The sequence below is a fragment of the Lygodium microphyllum genome, chromosome 26 (assembly GCF_053477565.2).
Source record: "Lygodium microphyllum isolate KBCC chromosome 26, Lygodium_microphyllum_v1.1.10, whole genome shotgun sequence".
NCBI lineage: Eukaryota > Viridiplantae > Streptophyta > Polypodiopsida > Schizaeales > Lygodiaceae > Lygodium > Lygodium microphyllum.
This window is the reverse complement of record NC_141160.1, coordinates 29,619,329-29,631,715: the sequence shown is the minus strand read 5'-3', so window position 1 is coordinate 29,631,715 and position 12,387 is coordinate 29,619,329. Positions and strand designations below refer to the sequence as shown.

Sequence of the window (12,387 nt, the reverse complement as noted above, 5' to 3'; positions counted from 1 at the left end):
CGGAAGGAGAAAGAAAAACATGGCATTGTAGGAAAGATTTCCTTTATTTTGGTGGAAGGTGAGACCACCATAAAGAAGTGAATAAGGTAAACATATTGCAAACTTTATTTTTGGGCTTGTAAAAAATATTATCGATCAACTTTTAAATTTTATGACATTTGTTGGTTTGATTGTAGATGGAACCCTAAAGATGATATGCTTATTGGGCTTGATGGATACAAGTCTTTAGACCATGAGTGCGGGACTTCATGCATGATTAAAGTTGGAGAAGAAAAAGCAGTCTATGATGTAATTGTTGATGCTTTTGAGACTCGTATAATTGGTGGTTATGCAAGAGTCTTTGTTGCAAATCCACTTCATGAAGCACTTCCCGCTTAGTTGAGGCTGCTCATTGCACATACATTCGATTTGATGTAAGTTTTTTCCAAAGGCAATGGAGTGAAATCTCAACATTGTGGGATGAGAAGCTTGCCTCGACAATAGGTCCTATTATTGGACATGCATCAAATGGAGATAATTGATGAAGAAAACTAATGCTAGCTGATTATATTCACAAACATGGCACCAGATACAAGATTGAATGGGATGGATGGCCTCTCTCAGCCAAATTATCAAATGGAGAGATTTTGAGTCTACGTGATCAAGATTTTATACATAATGGAAAAAATCTTGTCAATATTCTTAACAAACCAAAGCGTCAACTGTCTCTTGGTGATGTTTGGGTTACCTTGAATTATGTTGTCATTGTTTATGATTCCTTTTCAGTTGACAAGCATATGCTCAACGAAGCCAATATCAAGCAAGATGATCATCAAAATTGGGCTACAGTGCAAAGAATGTGTAGTAGGCAAGACAATGGTGTTTGGGGGAGCTAAGAAATAATGGAAAACATAGAAAATAGAGGAGCATAGTGCGAACACAAGCTTACCTTGAAATTGTAGGAGACTACATTGATATTTTCTTGTCTCCACACTTCACCTTGGTGGAGAGAGTCCATTTAGCAGCAAAAGTGGCATTCTTTTTTCAAGTTTGGAGATCTTGGATTATGAAACATGCCACATATACATTGTCAAAAAAAATTATTAGTAAGGAGGCATTCCTAGATGTACAACTCTCGAGCCACTTTGTTGTACTGCTCATAAAATATTTTAAAGACTTTCATTCAAATAAGATACTTCCAATACATTTGACTAGATCTGATGCAGTTGAAATCTTCTTCAGCAAAGTTGGGAGCATGGTTGGGCAAGAGTGCACTTATGATTTGATGGACATGCTACATAGTATAGGGATCTTGAATAGGCTTTCATATTTTGAGTGCAAGGAGAATAGTGTGAAATTTACACGCGCCCATAAGAAACAGGAGCATGTATGGAGAGAGTTGAATCTCAATGGAAGAAGCAGATTTAGGTAATTACAGATGTGTTTCAACTTATGAGAAGATAATTGATGCTTTGAAAAGGGGATTACAAAGTGCTCACCACATTTTTGAGTGTTTACAAATGAAACCAAAGGGTAAAGAGGACAAGCAATGGTGGTTGGAGCCTTGGTCTAAAGGTTTTTTAAAATGCGTACGTCAATTCAAATTTCTAGGATTCTGATACAAATGAGAAATTTTTATCTCCTACAAATGATGGAGTGGATTCAAAGGAGGATGTATCCACAAGTGAGATAAGACATGTAGTAGATTTTTTGTTAGATGAAAATGACAAAGTAAATCCAGTAATGGAGCTTGAAAATAATAGGTTTCTTTTTAAATCAACATTGGTAAGTCAACTCAATGGTAATCCAACATTGTCCAAAGATAGACTTACAAGGGTGCAACAAGGAGTGTACTATAGTAAGGAGGAGAAACATCATACTCAAACAAATGACAATCTATTTGGCATTAGTTCAGATTGTGTTGTGTTATTCCAAGAAGAGCATACCAATGGGAAGATCACAAGGTTATTGATAAGATCTTCAAAAAGTATTTTAAAAAATAAAAGCCAAAGTATGTGGTACTTAGGATGAGTTCAAAAGATGAGAAGAAAAGTTGGTGGCGCCTATGTGGAATACAATAGAGGGTTTAGCCTCCTAGATAGGCCCTTAAGAGTGGAGGTTCAACTTGATCAATGAATTTTGAGACCATTGACAATAGGCCATCAAATTATACCTTGAATTGTAAATTTTACCCAAAACTTTAGTGGAGTAACTTCTTTTCCACAAAAGTCAAAGACTATGCTCAAAAATTGTGTGCAAATGTGAAAATTATTCCACAAAGTCACTAACAAAGCTTGGTGCAAAATCCCTTTATGTTTAGAACTTCAAGATACCCCCTCCTACTCATGCTCTCTTGATCTTCTTTGATCGCACCTGCTCTCTTACTCTCTAGTACATGAGGGTCACTAATAGGTGCAGTGAACCCTAGGTCGTGCAATCACCACAAAGTGAGAGAGGCCTTATATCACCTATTAGTGACCCTCATGTGGTCCCACAATGAGTCACCACCAAACAAGAGAGGCCCATCTTAGAGTGAAGAGCCCTCATGTCGTAAGAGAGGCCCATTTCAAGAATGAAGAGCCGTCGTATGGCTAAGTGATGGCCCTCATGTGCAATGAACCCTAAATAGGTCACCATGAAGTGAGAGAGGTCCCTCCCAAGAGTCAAGGGCCCTTATATCTCTTGGTGGTGACACTCGCATATAATGAACCTTGAATGGGTCACCACAAAGCAAGAGAGACTCCTCCCAAGATTGGAGAATTTTTTCACTTACTACTTATTTTCTTTGTTAGGAAGAGGAAACAAGATGAATTTCAAGCTAAAGTTTGAGGATGATGTCGAGAAAACCCCAACTAAAAAGCTTTGTATGTTCCTCTATAATGCTCATGCTCTTTCATATGCTCCTAAGTTGTCAAGTATGCTTAATGTGCCACTTTCTATTGAGAATGTTTACTGCTCCTATTAGGAATGTGCATATTGAAAAATCACTTGAAGTAGCACAATGACTATAGAGGCAGAGGAATATGTTCACACAACTGACTTTGCAACTAACAAAGTTATGAAGAGAAAGCTAGCTAGGGCACTTGATAAATTACTCAACAATGCATACAAAGATAGAGAGAATTGCCAAATACACTCAAAGAGGTGTCATCTATTATGGTCTTCCTTTGCATTCCTTTGTTTTGATCGAGTCCTAGCTATTATCCCTAATTACCTAAAGAACATGCAACTAATCAATGCACATGTGAGGAAGGAAGCTTATATGTTTGTTGCATGCCTAAATTTACAGCACCAAATGAGCTAGACTATATGTTATTGGCTTATATAATAAATACACTAGACATCTATGAGGATTACAATCTCATGGTCTTGGCCCAGTTTAGTGAGGTTGACTCGGGGTAGGCAATGAATAAAAGAGATTTGCATCTCTTGGATGACTTTATGTCAAAGATGCAAAGTTTGCATGTGTGACTAGATCCTCGAAAGCATTGAAGTGGAGGCCAAGGATTGTAAGGGGTTGAAATTCCCCATTGAAGAAAAAAGAGTTGCAATGATTGAGAAGGTTGGCCAAGCCAACATGGAAAACTGTGAGTCATCAATGGCATAAGAGGGTGGGCATGGCACAATCCCTTTGTGGATGACCTATTTGCCTATAAGCAATGAAAATTAATTGTATTTAGTCTATTCTCTCCTTATTCATGAGATTTATGATAGTTCTTGGTTTTTTTTTCTAAGAATGTATCTTTGTAACTAGGTTCTAATTAACAATGATAGCTTCCTTATGTAAATAGGGGGCTCAAGGACATCATTTGCCAGCATCTCCAAGTCAATAGGACACAAAAAGATGTGGTTCTTCCACAATACGCTATAAAATTAGATCATAAAAAGGTAAATGCCACTCCGCATCATGGGGTGAGGGACTAGCTCATAGAGAGACACATATCTCTAACTTCGGGTGGCTAGGACCTTCTATCCCATAAAATGCAAGCCTTTCTATCAAGTCTAAGGACCCCATAAGGTGATGCCATTGCAAGGACATACAAGACTTTTTGAGTGCACTAGCCAATCTAGCAAAACCTCTTTGTCTAACCATACATGCAAGTTAGGAAAGGTAATCCATACTAGGGATTCATGTTGGTGACCACAATATCATGAGGTCAAGATTTTCTTTACACCTAATATCCAATTGTGCTCAATAGTAGTACTGATGAGTGGCCCCATCAAAAAAACCTTTATCAATAACCTGATATTGAAGTACATTGCTCTATCTTGATATGTTGCCTCAAACTATTGATCAAACTCTTCTTTTGATGGATGTTTACCCATGAAATAGAAGAAGACACTCGTTGTGGTAAAATCTACAAACCATTTCAGTACTCACTCAAAGGAGATACTAACTGTAGCCTCGAGGGGGTTACTCCTAAATATATGTGTGTATTTCATATACAAATGGTGGGTGCCATACAAAGGGGTTATTTATAGATTCAATTGAAAAGGGGTCTTATTCGACAAATTTTCACATATATGAGTATGTATAAATATGCCCTAACATACATACATACAGTGAACCACTCAAGATTATAGCCTTGAGAGACTGATATAGCCCTTCAAACCGAATCAGATTGTCTTCTATCATTGAAAGTGGCTTGCTCTCCATGGTTTGACTTCTTGACCTTTGCCCTTCCTAGTTTGTTTCTTGTTATTGGGGTGTAGTCGAGCTCCATCCTTGACATATTCTCATGTTTTAGCCTATTCCCCTACACCTCATTTTTAGCATGGTAGTGACTTAAGAGTTGTTTGCCTCCCAAGTTACCATGCACATTTACAAGCCATGATATGACGTGTAGCATGGGGAGCTTTGATCAGACTTAAAAGCCTTAAAGGCCTTCAAATCCCTCTACCACTTGTGTAGGGAGCGATAATTGCTAAATGTTTCTCCAACTACATTTCCCCTCAAGCCAATCCTTGCAGAAGCGATTTGGCCCTTTCAAAAATAATCAATCTTTTGGTTACGTACATAACTTCATGGGTATTTTAGCTTGTAGAAGCACTTCTATTTTGCAAAGGCTCATTTTGCTACGAAGCTTGCATAGAAAGATAGGCCCATCTTAGAGTGAAGAGCCCTCATGTCGTAAGAGAGGCCCATTTCAAGAATGAAGAGCCGTCGTATGGCTAAGTGATGGCCCTCATGTGCAATGAACCCTAAATAGGTCACCATGAAGTGAGAGAGGTCCCTCCCAAGAGTCAAGGGCCCTTATATCTCTTGGTGGTGACACTCGCATATAATGAACCTTGAATGGGTCACCACAAAGCAAGAGAGACTCCTCCCAAGATTGGAGAATTTTTTCACTTACTACTTATTTTCTTTGTTAGGAAGAGGAAACAAGATGAATTTCAAGCTAAAGTTTGAGGATGATGTCGAGAAAACCCCAACTAAAAAGCTTTGTATGTTCCTCTATAATGCTCATGCTCTTTCATATGCTCCTAAGTTGTCAAGTATGCTTAATGTGCCACTTTCTATTGAGAATGTTTACTGCTCCTATTAGGAATGTGCATATTGAAAAATCACTTGAAGTAGCACAATGACTATAGAGGCAGAGGAATATGTTCACACAACTGACTTTGCAACTAACAAAGTTATGAAGAGAAAGCTAGCTAGGGCACTTGATAAATTACTCAACAATGCATACAAAGATAGAGAGAATTGCCAAATACACTCAAAGAGGTGTCATCTATTATGGTCTTCCTTTGCATTCCTTTGTTTTGATCGAGTCCTAGCTATTATCCCTAATTACCTAAAGAACATGCAACTAATCAATGCACATGTGAGGAAGGAAGCTTATATGTTTGTTGCATGCCTAAATTTACAGCACCAAATGAGCTAGACTATATGTTATTGGCTTATATAATAAATACACTAGACATCTATGAGGATTACAATCTCATGGTCTTGGCCCAGTTTAGTGAGGTTGACTCGGGGTAGGCAATGAATAAAAGAGATTTGCATCTCTTGGATGACTTTATGTCAAAGATGCAAAGTTTGCATGTGTGACTAGATCCTCGAAAGCATTGAAGTGGAGGCCAAGGATTGTAAGGGGTTGAAATTCCCCATTGAAGAAAAAAGAGTTGCAATGATTGAGAAGGTTGGCCAAGCCAACATGGAAAACTGTGAGTCATCAATGGCATAAGAGGGTGGGCATGGCACAATCCCTTTGTGGATGACCTATTTGCCTATAAGCAATGAAAATTAATTGTATTTAGTCTATTCTCTCCTTATTCATGAGATTTATGATAGTTCTTGGTTTTTTTTTCTAAGAATGTATCTTTGTAACTAGGTTCTAATTAACAATGATAGCTTCCTTATGTAAATAGGGGGCTCAAGGACATCATTTGCCAGCATCTCCAAGTCAATAGGACACAAAAAGATGTGGTTCTTCCACAATACGCTATAAAATTAGATCATAAAAAGGTAAATGCCACTCCGCATCATGGGGTGAGGGACTAGCTCATAGAGAGACACATATCTCTAACTTCGGGTGGCTAGGACCTTCTATCCCATAAAATGCAAGCCTTTCTATCAAGTCTAAGGACCCCATAAGGTGATGCCATTGCAAGGACATACAAGACTTTTTGAGTGCACTAGCCAATCTAGCAAAACCTCTTTGTCTAACCATACATGCAAGTTAGGAAAGGTAATCCATACTAGGGATTCATGTTGGTGACCACAATATCATGAGGTCAAGATTTTCTTTACACCTAATATCCAATTGTGCTCAATAGTAGTACTGATGAGTGGCCCCATCAAAAAAACCTTTATCAATAACCTGATATTGAAGTACATTGCTCTATCTTGATATGTTGCCTCAAACTATTGATCAAACTCTTCTTTTGATGGATGTTTACCCATGAAATAGAAGAAGACACTCGTTGTGGTAAAATCTACAAACCATTTCAGTACTCACTCAAAGGAGATACTAACTGTAGCCTCGAGGGGGTTACTCCTAAATATATGTGTGTATTTCATATACAAATGGTGGGTGCCATACAAAGGGGTTATTTATAGATTCAATTGAAAAGGGGTCTTATTCGACAAATTTTCACATATATGAGTATGTATAAATATGCCCTAACATACATACATACAGTGAACCACTCAAGATTATAGCCTTGAGAGACTGATATAGCCCTTCAAACCGAATCAGATTGTCTTCTATCATTGAAAGTGGCTTGCTCTCCATGGTTTGACTTCTTGACCTTTGCCCTTCCTAGTTTGTTTCTTGTTATTGGGGTGTAGTCGAGCTCCATCCTTGACATATTCTCATGTTTTAGCCTATTCCCCTACACCTCATTTTTAGCATGGTAGTGACTTAAGAGTTGTTTGCCTCCCAAGTTACCATGCACATTTACAAGCCATGATATGACGTGTAGCATGGGGAGCTTTGATCAGACTTAAAAGCCTTAAAGGCCTTCAAATCCCTCTACCACTTGTGTAGGGAGCGATAATTGCTAAATGTTTCTCCAACTACATTTCCCCTCAAGCCAATCCTTGCAGAAGCGATTTGGCCCTTTCAAAAATAATCAATCTTTTGGTTACGTACATAACTTCATGGGTATTTTAGCTTGTAGAAGCACTTCTATTTTGCAAAGGCTCATTTTGCTACGAAGCTTGCATAGAAAGATAGGCCCATCTTAGAGTGAAGAGCCCTCATGTCGTAAGAGAGGCCCATTTCAAGAATGAAGAGCCGTCGTATGGCTAAGTGATGGCCCTCATGTGCAATGAACCCTAAATAGGTCACCATGAAGTGAGAGAGGTCCCTCCCAAGAGTCAAGGGCCCTTATATCTCTTGGTGGTGACACTCGCATATAATGAACCTTGAATGGGTCACCACAAAGCAAGAGAGACTCCTCCCAAGATTGGAGAATTTTTTCACTTACTACTTATTTTCTTTGTTAGGAAGAGGAAACAAGATGAATTTCAAGCTAAAGTTTGAGGATGATGTCGAGAAAACCCCAACTAAAAAGCTTTGTATGTTCCTCTATAATGCTCATGCTCTTTCATATGCTCCTAAGTTGTCAAGTATGCTTAATGTGCCACTTTCTATTGAGAATGTTTACTGCTCCTATTAGGAATGTGCATATTGAAAAATCACTTGAAGTAGCACAATGACTATAGAGGCAGAGGAATATGTTCACACAACTGACTTTGCAACTAACAAAGTTATGAAGAGAAAGCTAGCTAGGGCACTTGATAAATTACTCAACAATGCATACAAAGATAGAGAGAATTGCCAAATACACTCAAAGAGGTGTCATCTATTATGGTCTTCCTTTGCATTCCTTTGTTTTGATCGAGTCCTAGCTATTATCCCTAATTACCTAAAGAACATGCAACTAATCAATGCACATGTGAGGAAGGAAGCTTATATGTTTGTTGCATGCCTAAATTTACAGCACCAAATGAGCTAGACTATATGTTATTGGCTTATATAATAAATACACTAGACATCTATGAGGATTACAATCTCATGGTCTTGGCCCAGTTTAGTGAGGTTGACTCGGGGTAGGCAATGAATAAAAGAGATTTGCATCTCTTGGATGACTTTATGTCAAAGATGCAAAGTTTGCATGTGTGACTAGATCCTCGAAAGCATTGAAGTGGAGGCCAAGGATTGTAAGGGGTTGAAATTCCCCATTGAAGAAAAAAGAGTTGCAATGATTGAGAAGGTTGGCCAAGCCAACATGGAAAACTGTGAGTCATCAATGGCATAAGAGGGTGGGCATGGCACAATCCCTTTGTGGATGACCTATTTGCCTATAAGCAATGAAAATTAATTGTATTTAGTCTATTCTCTCCTTATTCATGAGATTTATGATAGTTCTTGGTTTTTTTTTCTAAGAATGTATCTTTGTAACTAGGTTCTAATTAACAATGATAGCTTCCTTATGTAAATAGGGGGCTCAAGGACATCATTTGCCAGCATCTCCAAGTCAATAGGACACAAAAAGATGTGGTTCTTCCACAATACGCTATAAAATTAGATCATAAAAAGGTAAATGCCACTCCGCATCATGGGGTGAGGGACTAGCTCATAGAGAGACACATATCTCTAACTTCGGGTGGCTAGGACCTTCTATCCCATAAAATGCAAGCCTTTCTATCAAGTCTAAGGACCCCATAAGGTGATGCCATTGCAAGGACATACAAGACTTTTTGAGTGCACTAGCCAATCTAGCAAAACCTCTTTGTCTAACCATACATGCAAGTTAGGAAAGGTAATCCATACTAGGGATTCATGTTGGTGACCACAATATCATGAGGTCAAGATTTTCTTTACACCTAATATCCAATTGTGCTCAATAGTAGTACTGATGAGTGGCCCCATCAAAAAAACCTTTATCAATAACCTGATATTGAAGTACATTGCTCTATCTTGATATGTTGCCTCAAACTATTGATCAAACTCTTCTTTTGATGGATGTTTACCCATGAAATAGAAGAAGACACTCGTTGTGGTAAAATCTACAAACCATTTCAGTACTCACTCAAAGGAGATACTAACTGTAGCCTCGAGGGGGTTACTCCTAAATATATGTGTGTATTTCATATACAAATGGTGGGTGCCATACAAAGGGGTTATTTATAGATTCAATTGAAAAGGGGTCTTATTCGACAAATTTTCACATATATGAGTATGTATAAATATGCCCTAACATACATACATACAGTGAACCACTCAAGATTATAGCCTTGAGAGACTGATATAGCCCTTCAAACCGAATCAGATTGTCTTCTATCATTGAAAGTGGCTTGCTCTCCATGGTTTGACTTCTTGACCTTTGCCCTTCCTAGTTTGTTTCTTGTTATTGGGGTGTAGTCGAGCTCCATCCTTGACATATTCTCATGTTTTAGCCTATTCCCCTACACCTCATTTTTAGCATGGTAGTGACTTAAGAGTTGTTTGCCTCCCAAGTTACCATGCACATTTACAAGCCATGATATGACGTGTAGCATGGGGAGCTTTGATCAGACTTAAAAGCCTTAAAGGCCTTCAAATCCCTCTACCACTTGTGTAGGGAGCGATAATTGCTAAATGTTTCTCCAACTACATTTCCCCTCAAGCCAATGTTTCTCCAACTACATTTCCCCTCAAGCCAATCCTTGCATAAGCGATTTGGCCCTTTAAAAAATAATCAATCTTTTGGTTACGTACATAACTTCATGGGTATTTTAGCTTGTAGAAGCACTTCTATTTTGCAAAGGCTCATTTTGCTACGAAGCTTGCATAGAAAGATAAGTTGTATTAACCAACTACAAAGCAAATGAAATCCTTATTTTGATGGCTATGCCCATGTCCCAGCCTTTCGATGATGTTGTAAATAACTAACCTTTTATTTTCAAAATATTAAATATTTTGTGCACATTTAAGAAAATTTCATTATCACCTCAAACCAATTAGGAATATCAACTTGGAGATTATTCCACGAGTTACATGGCTTTTAGCCAAGTTATACAAGTTGGTTATATGTTTAATTGTTAAATGCTCTTCATCACCCCAAACTATGAAGGGATATTAATGTTGAGATTATGAAGTTATACAAGTTGCAACTATGGTGGCACATACGGGTTACCTTTGCTACTATGGAGGCATGTGAGGCTTAGACTCAAGGCAAGTAGAGCACATTAAACAACACTCGACAGCACAGCATGAGACTCATCAAAAATCCTGTAATTATGTCAAGAAGTACTTCTCGGTGAATCCTAATCGTTGCCCGTCACGCACTTGGCCGAGGTCAGGCATGTCTGAAACACAAGGAACCGAGAGATTACCATGTCTTGTTCTGCTACACAGAGAGAGAGAGAGAGAGAGAGAGAGAGAGAGAGAGACTAAAGCCTTCGTTGATACTCTCACACAGGCAATTATCGTCCAGAAAACAGTAGAATCGACGTGATAAAACGCAAACAAAACAGAAACAAATCATTGACAAGATCTCCATAAATCCTCCGTAGTTAAAAGGAGGAGTTTTGATAAATTCCAATCAAATAATATATTACAAAGTATGATCAGCTGAAGGAGATCAGCAGCAACTTCCGCCGAGGGTCAGAGAGAGGCAGTCGTCGATCTCCTGATCGGGGGTCAAATTGAGGTCAAAGGGAGCCACGTGGGGAGGGGGCCTCCTCAGAAGCGGGAGGGCGACGGGGGGATCAATGGGGTCCACAACGGCGGACGTGGACGAATCAGAGTCGGAGGAGGCGCCCTCGTGGCAGCTCGGATGGGGGGCTGGTGCTAACAGCGCGTCGGTCCAGGGGCGGGTGGGGGCGAAGGCCGGCGAGGTGGCATCGTCGACCCGGGGCCGCTTGAAGGAGGCGAGGACTAAGGACGAGTAAGCGCCGACGTGGCCGCCGTCGGCAGGCTCGGCGGCGGAGAGGTACGGAGCATTGTAGAGGCTGGGGACCCGGCCGAGGTGGAGGCTGGCGGCGCGAAGGGGGTCGAGCTCGGCCGGATCGGGGAAGGCCTTGGAGGGGAAGAGGCGGCGGGAGAGGGGTGAGCTGCTGGATGGGGATCCAGCAGCGGGCCAGGAGGCGTCCAGGGGGGCTACAGGGGCGGCAGCGGGCTGGTCGTCGCCGCCGAAGTTAGTCTTGGCCTTGGGGCCGCGAAGGGAGCGGGCGGCAGCGTCATAGGCTTTGGCGGCCTCCTCGGCCGTGTCGAAGGTGCCCAGCCAGACCCGGGTCTTCTTCCAGGGGTCGCGGATCTCAGCGGCGAACCGGCCCCAGGGGCGCTTCCTCACGCCCCGGTAGTGAGCCTCCTTGGCGGGCGCCCTCGCGAGGGCGGCCTCTTCCACCAGGCCTTGCCGGAACAGAGGCTCTGCGTCCAGCGCCATAGCTGGATATCAGACAGACGCTTGAGAGAAGGCCGAGAGGGAGTGGGAGAGACTCTGTGAGTGAGGAGAGAGAGAGAGAGAGAGAGAGAGCGTGTAAGAGAGAGCGCGTGAGAGAGACAGAGAGAACGAAAGAAGGTTGGTGCATATAACAACGTCCCGCCCGCCCCTCGCTTTTATAAACCCTCCCCCTGGGACTTCGCCTGCCCCCCGGCCGGCCGCCCGGCCTGCCGCCGCGTGTTCCAACTTCCCAGTCCCCCAAGGTCAATCATTTAAGGTCCCATTTACACACGCCTCCTCCCGCCGCTCCCCTACGGACGCGCTTGATTCCCTACCCACCTACACACCCGCCCCCCCCAAACACACTACTTTCTCTCTCTTCTACAATCCCTGCTGTAGCGCCGGCCTCCACTCATCGCCCAACACCTGGCGCCACATCAGACCGCGGTCCTGTACTCACCGCGCATGACCCGCACTGCCTAGTATACGGCGAGACTCTACGCTGGCGCATGCCACTCGACGACAGCTTAT

At 41.3% G+C, this 12,387-nt stretch overlaps 1 protein-coding gene across 1 annotated transcript; it reads right to left on the bottom strand.

Moving 5' to 3' along the window:
* Positions 1-10,969: 10,969 nt before the first annotated feature.
* Positions 10,970-12,015, bottom strand: LOC148013098 (uncharacterized). The gene has a single exon (XM_087668446.1). The coding sequence runs from the start codon at positions 11,857-11,859 to the stop codon at positions 11,056-11,058; it is 804 nt and encodes a 267-aa protein (XP_087524572.1). The 5' UTR covers positions 11,860-12,015; the 3' UTR covers positions 10,970-11,055.
* Between the last annotated feature and the right edge of the window lie 372 nt (positions 12,016-12,387).

Coding starts and splice junctions, on each gene's coding strand:
- LOC148013098 (XM_087668446.1), bottom strand. CDS start 11,859: ATGGCGCTGGACGCAGAGCCTCTGTTCCGGCAAGGCCTGGTGGAAGAG.